Source organism: Eumetopias jubatus, unplaced genomic scaffold, assembly GCF_037043125.1.
Source record: "Eumetopias jubatus isolate StellerSeaLion01/CBP00866 unplaced genomic scaffold, mEumJub1_p1.0 scaffold_11, whole genome shotgun sequence".
Taxonomy (NCBI): domain Eukaryota; kingdom Metazoa; phylum Chordata; class Mammalia; order Carnivora; family Otariidae; genus Eumetopias; species Eumetopias jubatus.
The window spans coordinates 68,755,382-68,769,393 of NW_028274817.1; the positions used below are offsets into that span (position 1 = coordinate 68,755,382).

A 14,012-nucleotide genomic window follows, 5' to 3' on the forward strand; every position below is an offset into this window, starting at 1 on the left:
GGCTCCGGGGTTCCCGCAGGGGGTGGCCGGGTGGAGGCGAAGACACTGCGGCCTGCGGGTTGGCCCAGGCGGGCTCCAGGGCGAGAGCGAACGGCGGCCCCGGAGCAAGGCGGGCGGGGGGAGGAAATCGGTGCCGCTGGCGGGAAGGCCTCGGTCTCTGGCCCGGCCACGCCCGGCCACGCATCCCATGACCCTAAGGGGAACAGCTTTCTCCGTCCGGAGCGGCGGGCGGGCTGGGCGGGCAGACGACGGGCCCCGGGGCGGGTGGGTGCCGTGTACGCTGGGCCAAGAAGCGTTCTCTTCGTCGCTGTTTTGTTTTGCTTTTTTGGTTTTGCATTTTGTTTGTTGGCACGCCCGACTTGTAGTGTGGCCGGTAAGCATGTGTAGACAGCGTTAAAATGCTTCCGCATTTTAAAGTGAAAGCGGCTCTCAGCTCGTGGCCTTAAGAGTACGAGGGAACAGCGCTTGGCACGTGGTTTTGCTGTAAGGGCAGGTGAATCTCGCAGCAGACACTTTGTAACGAGGTGGTGAAGTTGGGAAAACATTTCTATGTAACTGATTAACCAGTAGCACAGACTGGGCTCTTGTCCGTTTCTGGTGCTGGCTCGCCCCGTGCCACAAGGTCCAACCCCTGGCCATTTTGGGAGACTAGTTTCTTAGGAAAAAACCACCTCGAGAAGCGGACACGCTTTTTAGCGGTAACTTTTTGAGAATACTTAGAAGAGCCCTCAGAGACAGTAATTAGTGATTTCTGTCCAGTGGAGGGGGGGTTGTAGTCGTTCGGGCATATAGTATTTGCTAGATAACTGTATGCGTTTGTCATCGCCCCACACTTTTTAACACTGTACACATTTCGCTGGAGAGGAAACGGAGACTCAGTTCTTTGAAGAAGTTGATAGAATTCCTAAGCTGTTCTTGAAACAACCTGTAGCCGTTTTAACAGCAACGAAATCTAAAACCCTGAAATTCTCGAAACGGAGACTCAGTTCTTTGAAGAAGTTGATAGAATTCCTAAGCTGTTCTTGAAACAACCTGTAGCCGTTTTAACAGCAACAAAATCTAAAACCCTGAAATTCTCCTTCAGGCTCGTGGTCCCAAGAAGCATCTGAAGCGTGTAGCAGCTCCAAAGCATTGGATGCTGGATAAACTGACTGGTGTGTTTGTAAGTATCATATTGTGAGCGTACATTATAAATTGTAAGTACCTTAAGGGACACGTTCAGGCGACCTATTTTATACTCATTTATGTACCAGACATCCCTGATTGCTATATCCATAAGTTACTTGGGCACAGGGCTATGGGAAGAGTGTGCTTGTCTTCCTCTGCTTTTTGAAGGCCTTGTGCTACTTAGCTGCACCCCACCTCACTGTTAATAGCTCTGTATCATTCCACATTCCACATGGTATACTTAGATGAACTGCGAACTGAAATTTTCCTAATGGGCCTGGACCTCTGAAAGGGGAAAATGCTATAAAGCTTCCTGGTCTGGAATAGTTTTGCGAGTTTTGAATACCTGTTTACCCAGATTCGGGGGCTGATGGACAGTCTGATGTCTAGTTAATGGATCTCAGGATGTAGGAAGTGGGTTTGCGTGAATTCCAACATTAGTTCAAGCTGATTTTTTTTTTAATCATCTTAACAGGCTCCTCGCCCATCTACTGGTCCCCACAAGTTGAGAGAATGTCTCCCTCTCATCATTTTCCTAAGGAACAGACTTAAGTATGCCCTAACAGGAGATGAAGTAAAGAAGATCTGTATGCAGCGTTTTATTAAGATTGATGGCAAGGTCCGAACTGATATAACCTACCCTGCTGGTTTTATGGGTAAGTGGTTAGTGGTGGGCACTCAGTGCTGGCTCCTTTGGGTTTTGTCTTCCTCTCCAAGATGGCAGTCATATTGAATATTGGTGGGCTTTTTAATCAGTTGCAGAAGTAAAGCATGACCGTCCCCTTCAGTTTCTTTACTAACCTAGTATAGGGCTGTAAATAATACGAACCATTTCTCAAAACCGAATTTCAACTCACTTTAAGTTTTACATGTCATAAAAACAGGGTTTTGAAACATTAAAAGATTAGCTGTCATCATAAGCCTTTAGGAGCTCCTGTTGGTATTTGAAACGGGAAGCACAGGGTTTTGTTTTGTTTTTTTCTAGTGGCGTGGTTGTTACTCAGCATGGGGTAGTAGGGCTGTATAGTAACCCTAGTTAACTGTTTTGCTGTCAGATGTCATCAGCATTGACAAGACTGGGGAGAATTTCCGTCTGATCTATGACACCAAGGGTCGCTTTGCTGTTCATCGGATAACACCTGAGGAGGCCAAGGTGAGTGTTCCAAACAGGCTGGGTCTTCATTATGGAAGTTGCTTCGTTCTAAGTGAGAACCTGGAGTGAGTATGTGGGCTGGTGCATTGCAGCGAGGTAGGTTGATTAAGATTACTTAACAGTCTTATACCTGGAAATAGCCAGGTAACAGTTTGGTGGGGTTCTGTGTGTGCAATTTTATGTCATCTTATTAAAAGTCCTACCAATAGGGGCGCCTGGGTGGCTCAGTCGCTAAGCATCTGCTGTCAGCTCAGGTCATGAATCCAGGGTCCTGGGATGGGGCCATGTCGGTGGGGAATGTGCTTTTCCCTCTCTTTCACTCACTCTCATAAATAAATCTTTTTTTAAAAAGTCCTGATAGTGGCATCACAGTTCGTTGCTGGGTATCTAATAATTGATCCCCATTTGAAGTTAACACCTTGTTGTATGGCAGAAAAGAAATTCCAGTTTAACGGTGGCTTCCAGGTTGTTTTTTAGAGGCAAGGAGAGTGATTTCTAGGAACATTTATTAGTGCCTGAAGTATGGGTCCTTTAAGCATAAGGGACCAGTAAACCAATACTAGTCCAATGTGATTGGCTCTTTGTCACGTCTCCATTTGTGGCTCTAGGTTTACTCTGGGGGAAAGGAAAAGTGTTAGTGCAGGAGACTGGTCATCCTTGGGGCATTTGTTAGAGATAGTTCCAAAAAACAAAAAGATTACAGACATTGATTGTTTAATCCAGTTTGCTGTAGTGGTTTTACACAAAAGTTTAAGGCCCCTTGAATTATTGGCTATAAATGAAGGTTAATTCAATTGGGTGATTCAGCTCCTAATTTCTTTAGCTGCCTTGTTATCAGCCAGCTGGAGGGCATGTCCGATGGCATCAAGGTGATTTGATTTACTTCAGGGAGGTCAGGGAATGAAAGTCCAAGGTTGAAATGCTTTGTGTGAAATGTTTGTTGATTAGGGGAACTGGTAATGCAATTGCAGTTTGTGGGACAAAACTCAATTGTGTGATAGGAGCTGCTAAGAGGCACTTGGTAGGGGGCGGATGCGGGTAGGTTGGACGAATTCGGGGGACCTATGAGGCTGAAACAGCCTCAGGAAAGAAGGGTGATCAACCCGCTCACTGATGGAGTCCCCTGTTGTGGGATTTGGAGGTTGTAGAGCCTTCGATCCCTCAGACTTGAACATGGGCGGATGAGGGTGTGGTACAAGGAAAACCCCTAACAGGAAGACTACCCTAGAGAGGGGGACAGCATAAGAGAAATTGATGGAGGGTGGGAAGTAAAGTCAGGACACTGTTCGGTAGTTTGGGAAACAAGCAGTCCCTGTGTAGAGCTGTTGCCTTTTGAGCAGCTCCTACATAGAGCTGTTGTGCATTTTTAATGCAGTGACTTGTGGTTCTGAAATTACTGTTTCGTACGTTCTGGAGCGTGGTGCGTGAGCTAAACTAAATGTGGCTAACTTACATTTCCAGTATAAGTTGTGCAAAGTGCGAAAGATCTTTGTGGGGACAAAAGGAATCCCTCATCTGGTGACTCATGATGCACGCACCATCCGCTACCCTGATCCCCTCATCAAGGTGAATGACACCATTCAGATTGATTTGGAGACTGGAAAGATTACTGATTTCATCAAGTTTGATACTGGTAAGCAGTCTCATGCTACCTGGGCATTCTCTTTATTTTGTTTCTGGGCACTTTCTTTAAAGCCCAAGTATAAGAGTTGTTCTTCGCTCTTCTCTCTCTCTCTCTCTCTCTGTCTCTCTCTGTCTCTCTCTCTCTCTCTCTGTCTCTCTCTCTCTCTCTCTCTCTCTCTCATGTAATCAAGCATTAGGACTTGTACTGGGCCTGGGTACAGAGTTTGGTGTTGTCTTGAGCCCTCTTAGGTGATTCTGATGTGCACCTAATTAGCAACCAAAGCTAGAGGTCTTTTGATGTAGTAAGGGATCGGGAAGGGGGCAACTCAAGTGACATTTGAAGAAATGTGCAGGGAATGTGTAAAACTTGTGTCATTTCGGCATGGCTTTGTGAGGGTAGTAAGGGTTAGAGATGGGGATGTATTCTGAATGGGGAGGGGGGAGTGGCTTTGGGGAGAGATGAGAGGTTGAACAGGTTTTTCTTCGGTGGAGGGTAGAAACAAACACCCAGGTGTAGTATAGTATGTTCATTTCCAGAGGCCCAAATGCTCAGAATATTCTGGGTGGATCTTTAGGTGTGAGGGGGAGGGGTGGGGCAAATTCTAAGAGAGCCCTAAGTGTCCTTGCTTGGCTAACCTATCCATAGCAGTAAATTCAAATGGGAAAAAATGACTCCTCCTGGTTTAGGCCTATCTCTTGTCATTCATCATAACAGGTTATGAGTTGGCACGGTGCCTGGCTCTGAGCAGATTGTTTCTTCTCCTTAGGTAATCTGTGTATGGTGACTGGGGGTGCCAACCTGGGAAGAATTGGTGTGATCACCAACAGAGAGAGACATCCTGGTTCATTTGATGTGGTTCACGTGAAAGATGCCAATGGCAACAGCTTTGCCACCCGACTCTCCAACATTTTTGTTATTGGCAAAGTAAGTCTGGGTGTCCCTTCCCTAATCCAGGGAAACCTGTGGACGCAGGTACTGCTGGGAGTGTGGCGCCCGGCTGGCCTCTCCTGAGCTAGGGCTCACACAGAGCGGGGCCGGGGCAAACCTGGGCTTCTGCAGTATCACAGATTCCCCAGGGGGGACCTGATCACCTTGCTTGGTGAAAAGTGCCAGTAATGGGCGCCTGGGTGGCTCGGTTGGTTGGGCTACTGCCTTCGGCTCAGGTCATGATCCTGGAGTCCAGGGAATGAGTCCTGCATCGGGCTCCCTGCTCAGCGGCGAGTCTGCTTCTCCCTCTGACCTTCCCCCCTCTCATGCTCACTCTCTCATTCTCTCTCAAATAAATAAATATCTTAAAAAAAAGAGAAAAGTGCCAGTAATGGAGTGAATATGCCTTACTTGTACTTAGGTTCTTCGATTTGCACCTGTGGGGTTGGGGGCGGGGCTAGTAGTCAGCCTTGGACGCTACTTCCATAATTGCAGGTCATTACAAAGGGTATTATAGTTTGCATCTAATGTATGGGCAGCACGTTTATTAATAGGGTGACCCCGGCGGCCCAAGCAGTGAATATTTCTGCTAAACTGGCAGCTAAATGTGTTAAGACTGCCTGGCTGTTGCTAAACACTCAGGCCTGTTTCTTTAAAGGAGATGGCAGATGCCGCGTGTGCCAAGCTGCCAATGGAAGTTAGCGTGTGGTGGATTTGTAATGCTGCTCGTTTTCTCCCGCAGGGCAACAAACCGTGGATTTCTCTTCCCCGTGGAAAGGGTATCCGCCTCACCATCGCTGAAGAGAGAGACAAGAGACTGGCTGCCAAACAGAGCAGTGGGTAAAATGGTCCCTAGGTGACGTGATTGGAAGACATTATATATACTTAATTAAAGGTCATACAGCACGATGAATTGTCTCTTTGGTGTTTGTTGTGGTCCGGGTTGGGGTTTTGTGTTCATTTACAGCTGCCTGCTGTTTGACTTAGACCATGAAAAGTAGACTGATCCCTCGGGCAGGCTTAGGTACTCTGTGATGTAGGGCTTCCTGTGTCTGTCTTTAGATAGGACTCTGGGTGGTGGGAGGGAGAACACACCAGACTTGACAAAGGAGCAGCAAGTAACCCAGGAGCGGGGAGAGCCAGGCGGCCCAGAGTTTGTGGCCAAGAACTCCTCTGTCCTATTGACTCTTCACTTAACAAAAATCAGTGCCCTCCTTCCTCTGGTCTTCATTGCACTGGCTCATCTGTTTTTCCCATTCTTACCCAGCTTGATCTCACCCAGGGTGGAAATCTCCAGCTGTGGACATGATCATAAATGTCTGGGCCCTTGATATTACAAAGCTGTGAACTTACTTGGACTTAGTCTAGTGTCTCCAGCTTCCACTGCAGTGCTCACCTCATTCCTTGGGGGACTGCAGAACAAAACTGTAGAAAGGCAACTTGTTCCTGCTTCCTGGAGTGTGTAGGGTCATGTCAGGCTTGCCCACCAAACTTAATAATTAAGATTAATTTTAGGGAGGGGCAGAAGGAGAGAGAATCTCCAGCAGACACCCCACTGAGCAGGGAGCCCAGTATCCGCCTCAATCTCATGACCCTGGGATCATGACGAGCCAAAACCAAAGAGTCGGTTGCTCCACCAACTGAACCATCCAGGTGCCCCTTGCCCACCAATCTTAAGATTTATTTTAGAGGTGGGACAGAGGAATTCTCAAGCAGCTTGAGTCCCTGCTGAGCCCAGAGCCTGCCCTGGGGCTCTGTCCCAGGACCCTGAGATGAACCTGAGCCAAAATCAAGAGGCTTAACCAATTGAGCCACCTAGGTGCCCTGCCCACCAGTCTTCATGATTGTTTCACTTGCTACAAGGGTCAGCTCTCTCGTTCCTGTTCCCCTATAAGACATGTCTTCTCAAAACAAAAACCACCTTTACCTCCTATAGCAGGGCTGATCAACCTTTATACTATTGGTCCAGGTAACCTGTGGGTGGCTGTCCTGTGTATTGTGGGATGTTAGACTGCATCCCTGGCCTCTGACCACTAGATGTGAGAGCGTGCCTTCCCATTGTGCCCAGTTGTGATCCCAGAATGACACCAGAAGTAGCCAGATCCCTCTTGGGGAGCAAAATTCCCTTGTGTTAAGAACCAGTGTCCTACAGGGCGCCTGGGTGGCTCAGTTGGCTAAGCGACTGCCTTCGGCTCAGGTCATGATCCTGGAGTTCCAGGATCAAGTCCCGCATCGGGCTCCCTGCTCAGCAGGGCGTCTGCTCCTCCCTCTCCCATTCCCTCTGCTTGTGTTCCCTCTCTCACTGTGTCTCTCACTGTCTCTATCAAATAAAAAATCTTCAAAAAAAACCCCAAAAAACCCACTATCCTACAGATCCTTCTGTTGTCTCACCGCTTTTAACATCCTGTTGCAGACACTATTCAAGCTTACTAAATGATCCCACCGTGACAGGTTTGGAGGTCAGAGACCGTTTTGGACATACTGAGGCATGATGAGCCCAGGTAAGGTCACTTTGCATGTTTAACTGGGCACAGGGGATGGCCCTCCCTGGTGCCCAGGTCTGTGGTCCGACAGAGAAGGAGGCCTGCTGAACATCTGTGGCTTGCAGTGTTGTACCCGCCCCCCCCACTCCCCACTGTTGCGGGCTGGATCCTGGGCCTGGAGTCGGGAGCCACAGACAGAATACTGATCTTGTCAATGGAGCAAGGCACGAACTAATCACTCAGCTAAAAGAGGGTTGGCCAAGGAGTCTCCCAAGTCCATTTGGCCCCACAGGGCTTCTTTGCCTTTCATACAGCAGACTCCAAAGCACCACTGGCTGGGGCTTGAGAGCAGTAGAACCTGGGGCCTCCAGACCTCAGCTTAAGCAGGAGAAAGGGAATTTCTGCAAGGACAGGGTCCAACCAAAGCACATCGGAGAGGGATGTGAAAGTGGGCTTGCCAGACGTGTTGCTTCAGCGTGGTTCTCTTATCAAGAGTGGAACTCAGCCAGATAGGCAGTTCTGATGAGGAGCCAGGCCAGAAGAAACCTTAAGGTGCCCCTTGAAAAATAGGCCAGTGTGACAGCAAAAGGCCCACAGGCAGGAGTCCCTAAATACTGGTGGATTCTCTCGCCGCGCCCCCCTCCTCATTCAGCAGATGATGGAAATTACTCGAATTTTAGCTAAGGAACCAAAGCAAACGGGAATGAGAGGCCTCCTGTTTGGTTCTTTCCACACGTGAAGTGGTTTCCTAGCTGCCTCATCGGCCAGCCATCCTGCACAACGGGGGAGTTGGGGTGTTTGGCGGCAGTCTCCTCACATCACCAGGATTTTTTAAAAGCTTTTTTTTATGCTTCTACATATAAGTTTTTTTTTTTTTTTGCAGATTTTTAATTCCAGTTAACATGAGTTACGAGAGTTATATTAATTTCAGGTTGTACAATATAGTGATTCAACAATTCCACACAGCACCTTGTGCTTATCACCACAAGTGTCCTCCTGAGCCCCCATCACCTATTTCCCCCATCACCCCACCCACCTCCCCTCTGGTGACCAGCAGTTTGTTCTCTAGAGTTAAGAGTCTGTTTCTTGGTTGGTATCATTTTTTCCCCTTTGCTCATTTGTTTCTTAAATTCCACATATGAGTGAAATCATGGTATTTGTCTTTCTCTGACTTAATTCGCTTAGCATTATACACTCTAGCTCCATCCACGTCGTTGCAAATGGCAAAATTTCATTCCTTTTTTATGGCTGAATAATATTCCATTGTATTTGTATACACAGCACATCTTTTTTTTTTTTTCAAAGATTTATTTATTTGAGAGAGCAAGAATGAGAGAGAGAGAGAGTACATGAGAGGGGGAAGGGTCAGAGGGAGAAGCAGGCTCCCCGCCGAGCAGGGAGCCCAATGCGGGACTCGATCCCGGGACTCCAGGATCATGACCCGAGCCGAAGGCAGTCGCTTAACCAACTGAGCCACCCAGGCGCCCCCACACCACATCTTTATCCATTCATCAATCGACGAACACTTGGGCTGCTTCCATATCTTGGTCATTGTAAATAATCCTGCTATAAACATAGGGCTGCATGTATCCCTTTGAATTAGTGTTTTTGTATTTTTTGGGTAAAGACCCAATAGTTTGCTAGACTGTAGGGTACTTCTATTTTTATTTTATTTTATTTTATTTAAAGATTTTATTTATTGGAGAGAGAGAGACACACACAGTGAGAGAGGGAACACAAGCAGGGGGAGTGGGAGAGGGAGAAGCAGACTCCCGGCTGAGCAGGGAGCCCAATGCGGGCCTCGATCCCAGGACCCCGGGATCATGACCTGAGCCAAAGGCAGCTGCTTAATGACCGAGCCACCCAGGCACCCCAGGGTATTTCTATTTTTAATTTTTTGAGGAACCTCCATACTGTTTTCCAGAGTGGCTGCACCAGCTTGCATTCCCACCAGCAGTGCACGAGGCTTCCTTTTTCTCCACATCCTCACCAACACCTGTTGTTTCCTGTGTTGTTGATTTTAGCCATTCTGACAGGTGTGAGGTGATAGCTCACTGTAGTTTTGGTTTCTATTTCCATGATGGTGAGTGATGGTGAGTGATGATAATGAACATCTTTTCATGTATCTATTGGCCATCTGGATGTCTCTGGAGAAACATCTGTTCGTGTCTTCTGCCCATTTTTTAATCAAATTGTTTATTTTTTGGGTGTTGAGTTGTATAAGTTCTTTATATATTTTGGATACTAGCCCTTTATTGGATATGTCATTTGCAAATATCTCTCTTTCCGTAGGCTGCCTTTTAATTTTGCTGATTGTTTTCCTCACTGTGCTTAAGTAAACAACATTTTAAATGCATTTTGTTTTTTATTTGTTAAACTAACACAGGAATTTTTTTATTAGCAACTAGCCCTAACGTGAGGAAGATTTCCATCCTAACAACAAGGTCGTATGGGTGTACTTCGCCAAAGCAGCCTGCGTATCATCAGACTGAGCTACAGGCTTCCAAATAAAATGGCTTGTGTCTTTGTAGGGCTTTCTAAGGCTTCCAATTTGATTCATAAAATCTTAGAGCTGGAGGGAACCTTAGAAATCATTTCAACAGGGAGGCAGACAAATGGTTATTGAGATGAAACTGACTGAAGCAAACAGACCTTTACTGGGTTTGGCTTACTTCCCTTGTGCTTTCAGTGGGCTGGGCCTCATGTTCCAGTCAGAGAGCCCAATGCGGGGCTCCATCCCAGGACCCTGGGATCCTGACCTCAGCCAAAGGCAGACACTTAACTGACTGAGCCACCCAGGTGCCCCAAGAGTCGTCTTCTCGCTGCTAAACCAGACGTTACAGAAAGAATGATATCCTCCCCAGTGCCTCCTGACCCACGCCAATCAGTTCTATCCATAGTCTTCCCCATCTCAGCTCATGGCAAACTGTCTTATCAATTACTCAAGCCAAACACTTTGGACATGTCCTTAATTCATCTTTTCTCACATGCCACATGTAATTTTATTAGAAAATCCTGTTGGTTCTACCTTCACAATATATCCAGAATCCGTACTTGGTGATATTTATAAATTATTCTTTTTTTAAAGATTTTATTTATTGGACAGAGAGAGAGGCAGCGAGAGAGGGAACACAAGCAGGGGGAGTGGGAGAGGGAGAAGCAGGCTTCCCGCCGAGCAGGGAGCCCCACGCGGGGCTCGATCCCAGGACGCTGGGATCATGACCTGAGCTGAAGGCAGACGCTCAACCACTGAGCCACCCAGGCACCCCGATATTTAGAAATTATTGTTCATTTTTTGTAAGATAATCATGAGAAGTTTTCCAGAGATACACACTGAAATATTTGTAGAAGCAAGGACAAGCAATCTGGAATTTGCTTTAAAATAATCTAGTGAGTGAGGAAGATCAACAAAACAAGATTGACCATACACTAATAATGCTGAAGCTGGGCGATGGTTACATAGGATTCAGTATACTAGTTCTACTTCTGTATATGTTTGACATTTCTCATAATAAATTTATAAAGGAATAAATAAATAGTATGGTGTCTGCCCTCTCCACCACCCCAAACAATATTGGACCTTTTTTTAAAGCTTTTATTTAGGGTGCCTGGGTGGCTCAGTTGGTTGAGCGACTGCCTTCGGCTCAGGTCATGATCCTGGAGTCCCGCCTCGGGCTCCCTGCTCAGCGGGGAGCCTGCTTCTCCCTCGGGCCCTCCCCCATCTTGTGCTCTCTCTTTCTCATTCTCTCTCTCAAATAAATAAATAAAATCTTTAAAAAAAATAAAGCTTTTATTTATTTGACAGAGAGAGAGAGAGAGAGAGAGCACAAGCAGGGGGAGCGGCAGGCAGAGGCAGAGGGAGAAGCAGACTCCCTGCTGAGCAAGGAGCCCAATGCGGGGCTCGATCCCAGGACCCCGAGATCATGACCTGAGCCGAAGGCAGACGCTTAACCGACTGAGTCATCCAGGCACCCCATTATTGGACCATTTCTTATCACCTGCATTGCCACCACCCTAGTCTGTCACCAACAATCTTGTGTACATTCCAGATTATAGCATTAGCCCCTGATTGGTCTCTCACTTCCATCCTTGCCCCTCTACAGTCTCAACCCAGCAGCCAGAGGGACCCTGTTTAAAGTGTGTAAGTCAGGGGGTGCCTGCCTGGCTCAGTCAGTAGAACATGTGACTCTTGATCTCGGGGTCCTGAGTTCGAGCCCCATGTTGGCCACAGAGATTACCTAAGTAAAAAAAAATTTAAACAATAATGTGTGTAAGTCAGGTCAGCTCCCTCCTCTGCTCACAGCCCCTGAATGGCTCCCATACCACTCAGACTAAAGCCACAGTCATCATGAGGCCCTACAAGGCACCCACGATCTGTCCTCTCACCGCATCTCCTACTACTCTTGCTCGGTCCTTTCCACCCACACTGGCCCCCCGCTCTATCATGAACACAAGAGGTACTCTCCTCTCTTTGCACCTTTCACTGACTCCATTTTTATGTATGCGGTTTATATTATGAACGTTTTCAAATATATAGAAAAGCCAGAAGAGTAGTACAATGATCACCTACATTATAGATACCAGCTAGATTCAATAATTGACATTTTGCCATATTTGCTTTATTTCTCTGTGGAGACAGACACAGACACACACATATCCCTATTTTTCGGAATCCTTTGAAAGTCATAGACATCATGACCTTGGGTTCCTAGTGCCAAGAGATGGCAAGTGCCCACTCTCAGGGGCTCTACCCAAGGGGTTGATTTCCATATTATCCTGGGTATAAACTAGATACTCAAGAGAGGTGCTATCTTTTCAGGTAGGACTTTTCCACCCTGAATCAGGGGAATCCAGTCATCTGCCCAGATTGTTGGGCTTAGAAAATTCCCCAAACCCAAAGATCAATCTTAAAGTTCAAAGAGAGAATGAAAAAGAAAAAGCTTTGATTTGCTCAGACAGGAGCTTGCGGGTCAATTTTCGCTACCATTTTGGCTGTTTTTGTTGTTGTTGTTGTTGTTGTTTTTGTTTTTTTATGAGAGAGAGAGCCCACACAAGCCTGGGGAGGGGCAGAGGAAGAGAGAGAGAGAATCTCCAGCAGACTCCGTGCTGAGCACTGAGCCCAGAGCTAGAGCCGGAGCTGGACTGGGGCTCGGTGCAGGGCTCAATCCCACCACCCTGAGACCATGACCTGAGCTGAAATCAAGAGTCGGTACCCAACCGACTAAGCTACCCAGGTGCCCCGGCTATTTTGGCTTTTGAGAATATTGTACTGTTTAAACAATAAATAATAAAAACAAAAATGTTCCCAAGATACAACAAACATTGTTTAACAACAACAACAACAGAAAGAAGAAACTTTCCAAGAGCCAACAGCTTTTCAGTTTATTCCTGGGGTTTTCCTAGGGATATAGTGTTATATGTTTCTTTCTTTCATTTTTTTTTTTTAAGCTCCCTGACATTGGTTTTAACAATGACTTTTATTTATTTATTTATTTATTAAATATTTTTATTTGTCAGGGAGAGAGAGCACAAGCAGGGGGAGCAGCAGAGGGAGAGGGAGAAGCAGGCTCCTCACTGAGCAAGGACCCCGATGTGGAACTCGATCCCAGGACCCTGGGATCATGACCTGAGCCAAAGGCAGACGCCCAACGACTGCGCCACCCAGGCGTCCCTAGTGTTACATTTTTCTTAGCTGTTCTAGCAACCGTGAACATGTGTAATCAGTGGTGTGCTGATAAATGTTTAACAACCAACTCTAAAAAAATGTGCACATATACATGTACAGAGGTTTATTATAAGTTTCACTGATACAAAGGATGTATAACACAATTTGCAAATAATAATGAAATAGGCAATACTCTTTATTGTGAATTCCATATAGCCAGTTGGTTCTCACAGAATGCTTTCTTTGATTTTTGCCGAATTCTTATAGCCATATCAATCTACAATTACAGTTACAATCGACCAAGAAATGTAGTTCTGACAAAAGTGTTGGTTGATATTTGGGTCTGCATTAACAAAGGAGACAAAAGTGAAACAACAAAGACATTCCTAAGAACTTCACCCATTTGTCAACGACGTGAGCAACTTCTTTGCTGAATCAGAGAATAGTTTCCGAAGGCAGAGAGAATATCTCCTTAATTTTTTGTACTAGTCCTAATGTAATGGCTACAAGACGCAAGGTACTTTAATTTTAATCTGCATTTTAACATTTTCTCCATTGCTTCCTTAACTCTAGACCATCAATGAAACGATTCATCAAGTCCTGATTGTAGTGTTTGCCAATTTCAAGCTACCACTGTGATGTCACTGAACAGGGAGCTGGGGGGAGATGCACAGTAGCACACCATTATATAGCATTTCCACCACATATATACCACAGGCATAAATAAGCTCGCGTGCATAGAGATAATAGTAAAATGTAAAATAATTAGGAAGTAATGAGTGTTTAGTATTTATTTATTACCTTTGCATTTAATATAATTTGCTTACTTCGAAGTTTAATATTAACATTTAAAAAGTTTTAATATTTATATTTTTTACATTTCTTTTTTTTAAGATTTTATTTATTTATTTGACAGAGAGAGACACAGCGAGAGAGGGAACACAAGCAGGGGGAGTGGGAGAGGGAGAAGCAGGCTTCCCGCGGAGCAGGGAG

The 14,012-nt window shown here is 46.1% G+C and overlaps 1 protein-coding gene across 1 annotated transcript; it reads left to right on the forward strand.

Moving 5' to 3' along the window:
* Positions 1-1,084: 1,084 nt before the first annotated feature.
* RPS4X (ribosomal protein S4 X-linked) lies at positions 1,085-5,780 on the forward strand. Its single transcript, XM_028101462.2, has 6 exons — positions 1,085-1,162; positions 1,643-1,823; positions 2,223-2,320; positions 3,782-3,953; positions 4,711-4,868; positions 5,614-5,780. Exons 1-6 carry the CDS (start codon positions 1,136-1,138, stop codon positions 5,713-5,715), a joined length of 738 nt encoding a protein of 245 aa, XP_027957263.2. The 5' UTR covers positions 1,085-1,135; the 3' UTR covers positions 5,716-5,780.
* The last annotated feature ends 8,232 nt before the right edge of the window (positions 5,781-14,012 follow it).

Coding starts and splice junctions, on each gene's coding strand:
- RPS4X (XM_028101462.2), top strand. CDS start 1,136: ATGCTGGATAAACTGACTGGTGTGTTT. Junction 3,954..4,710: donor TTTCATCAAGTTTGATACTG/GTAAGCAGTCTC, acceptor TCTTCTCCTTAG/GTAATCTGTGTATGGTGACT. Junction 4,869..5,613: donor ACATTTTTGTTATTGGCAAA/GTAAGTCTGGGT, acceptor TTTCTCCCGCAG/GGCAACAAACCGTGGATTTC.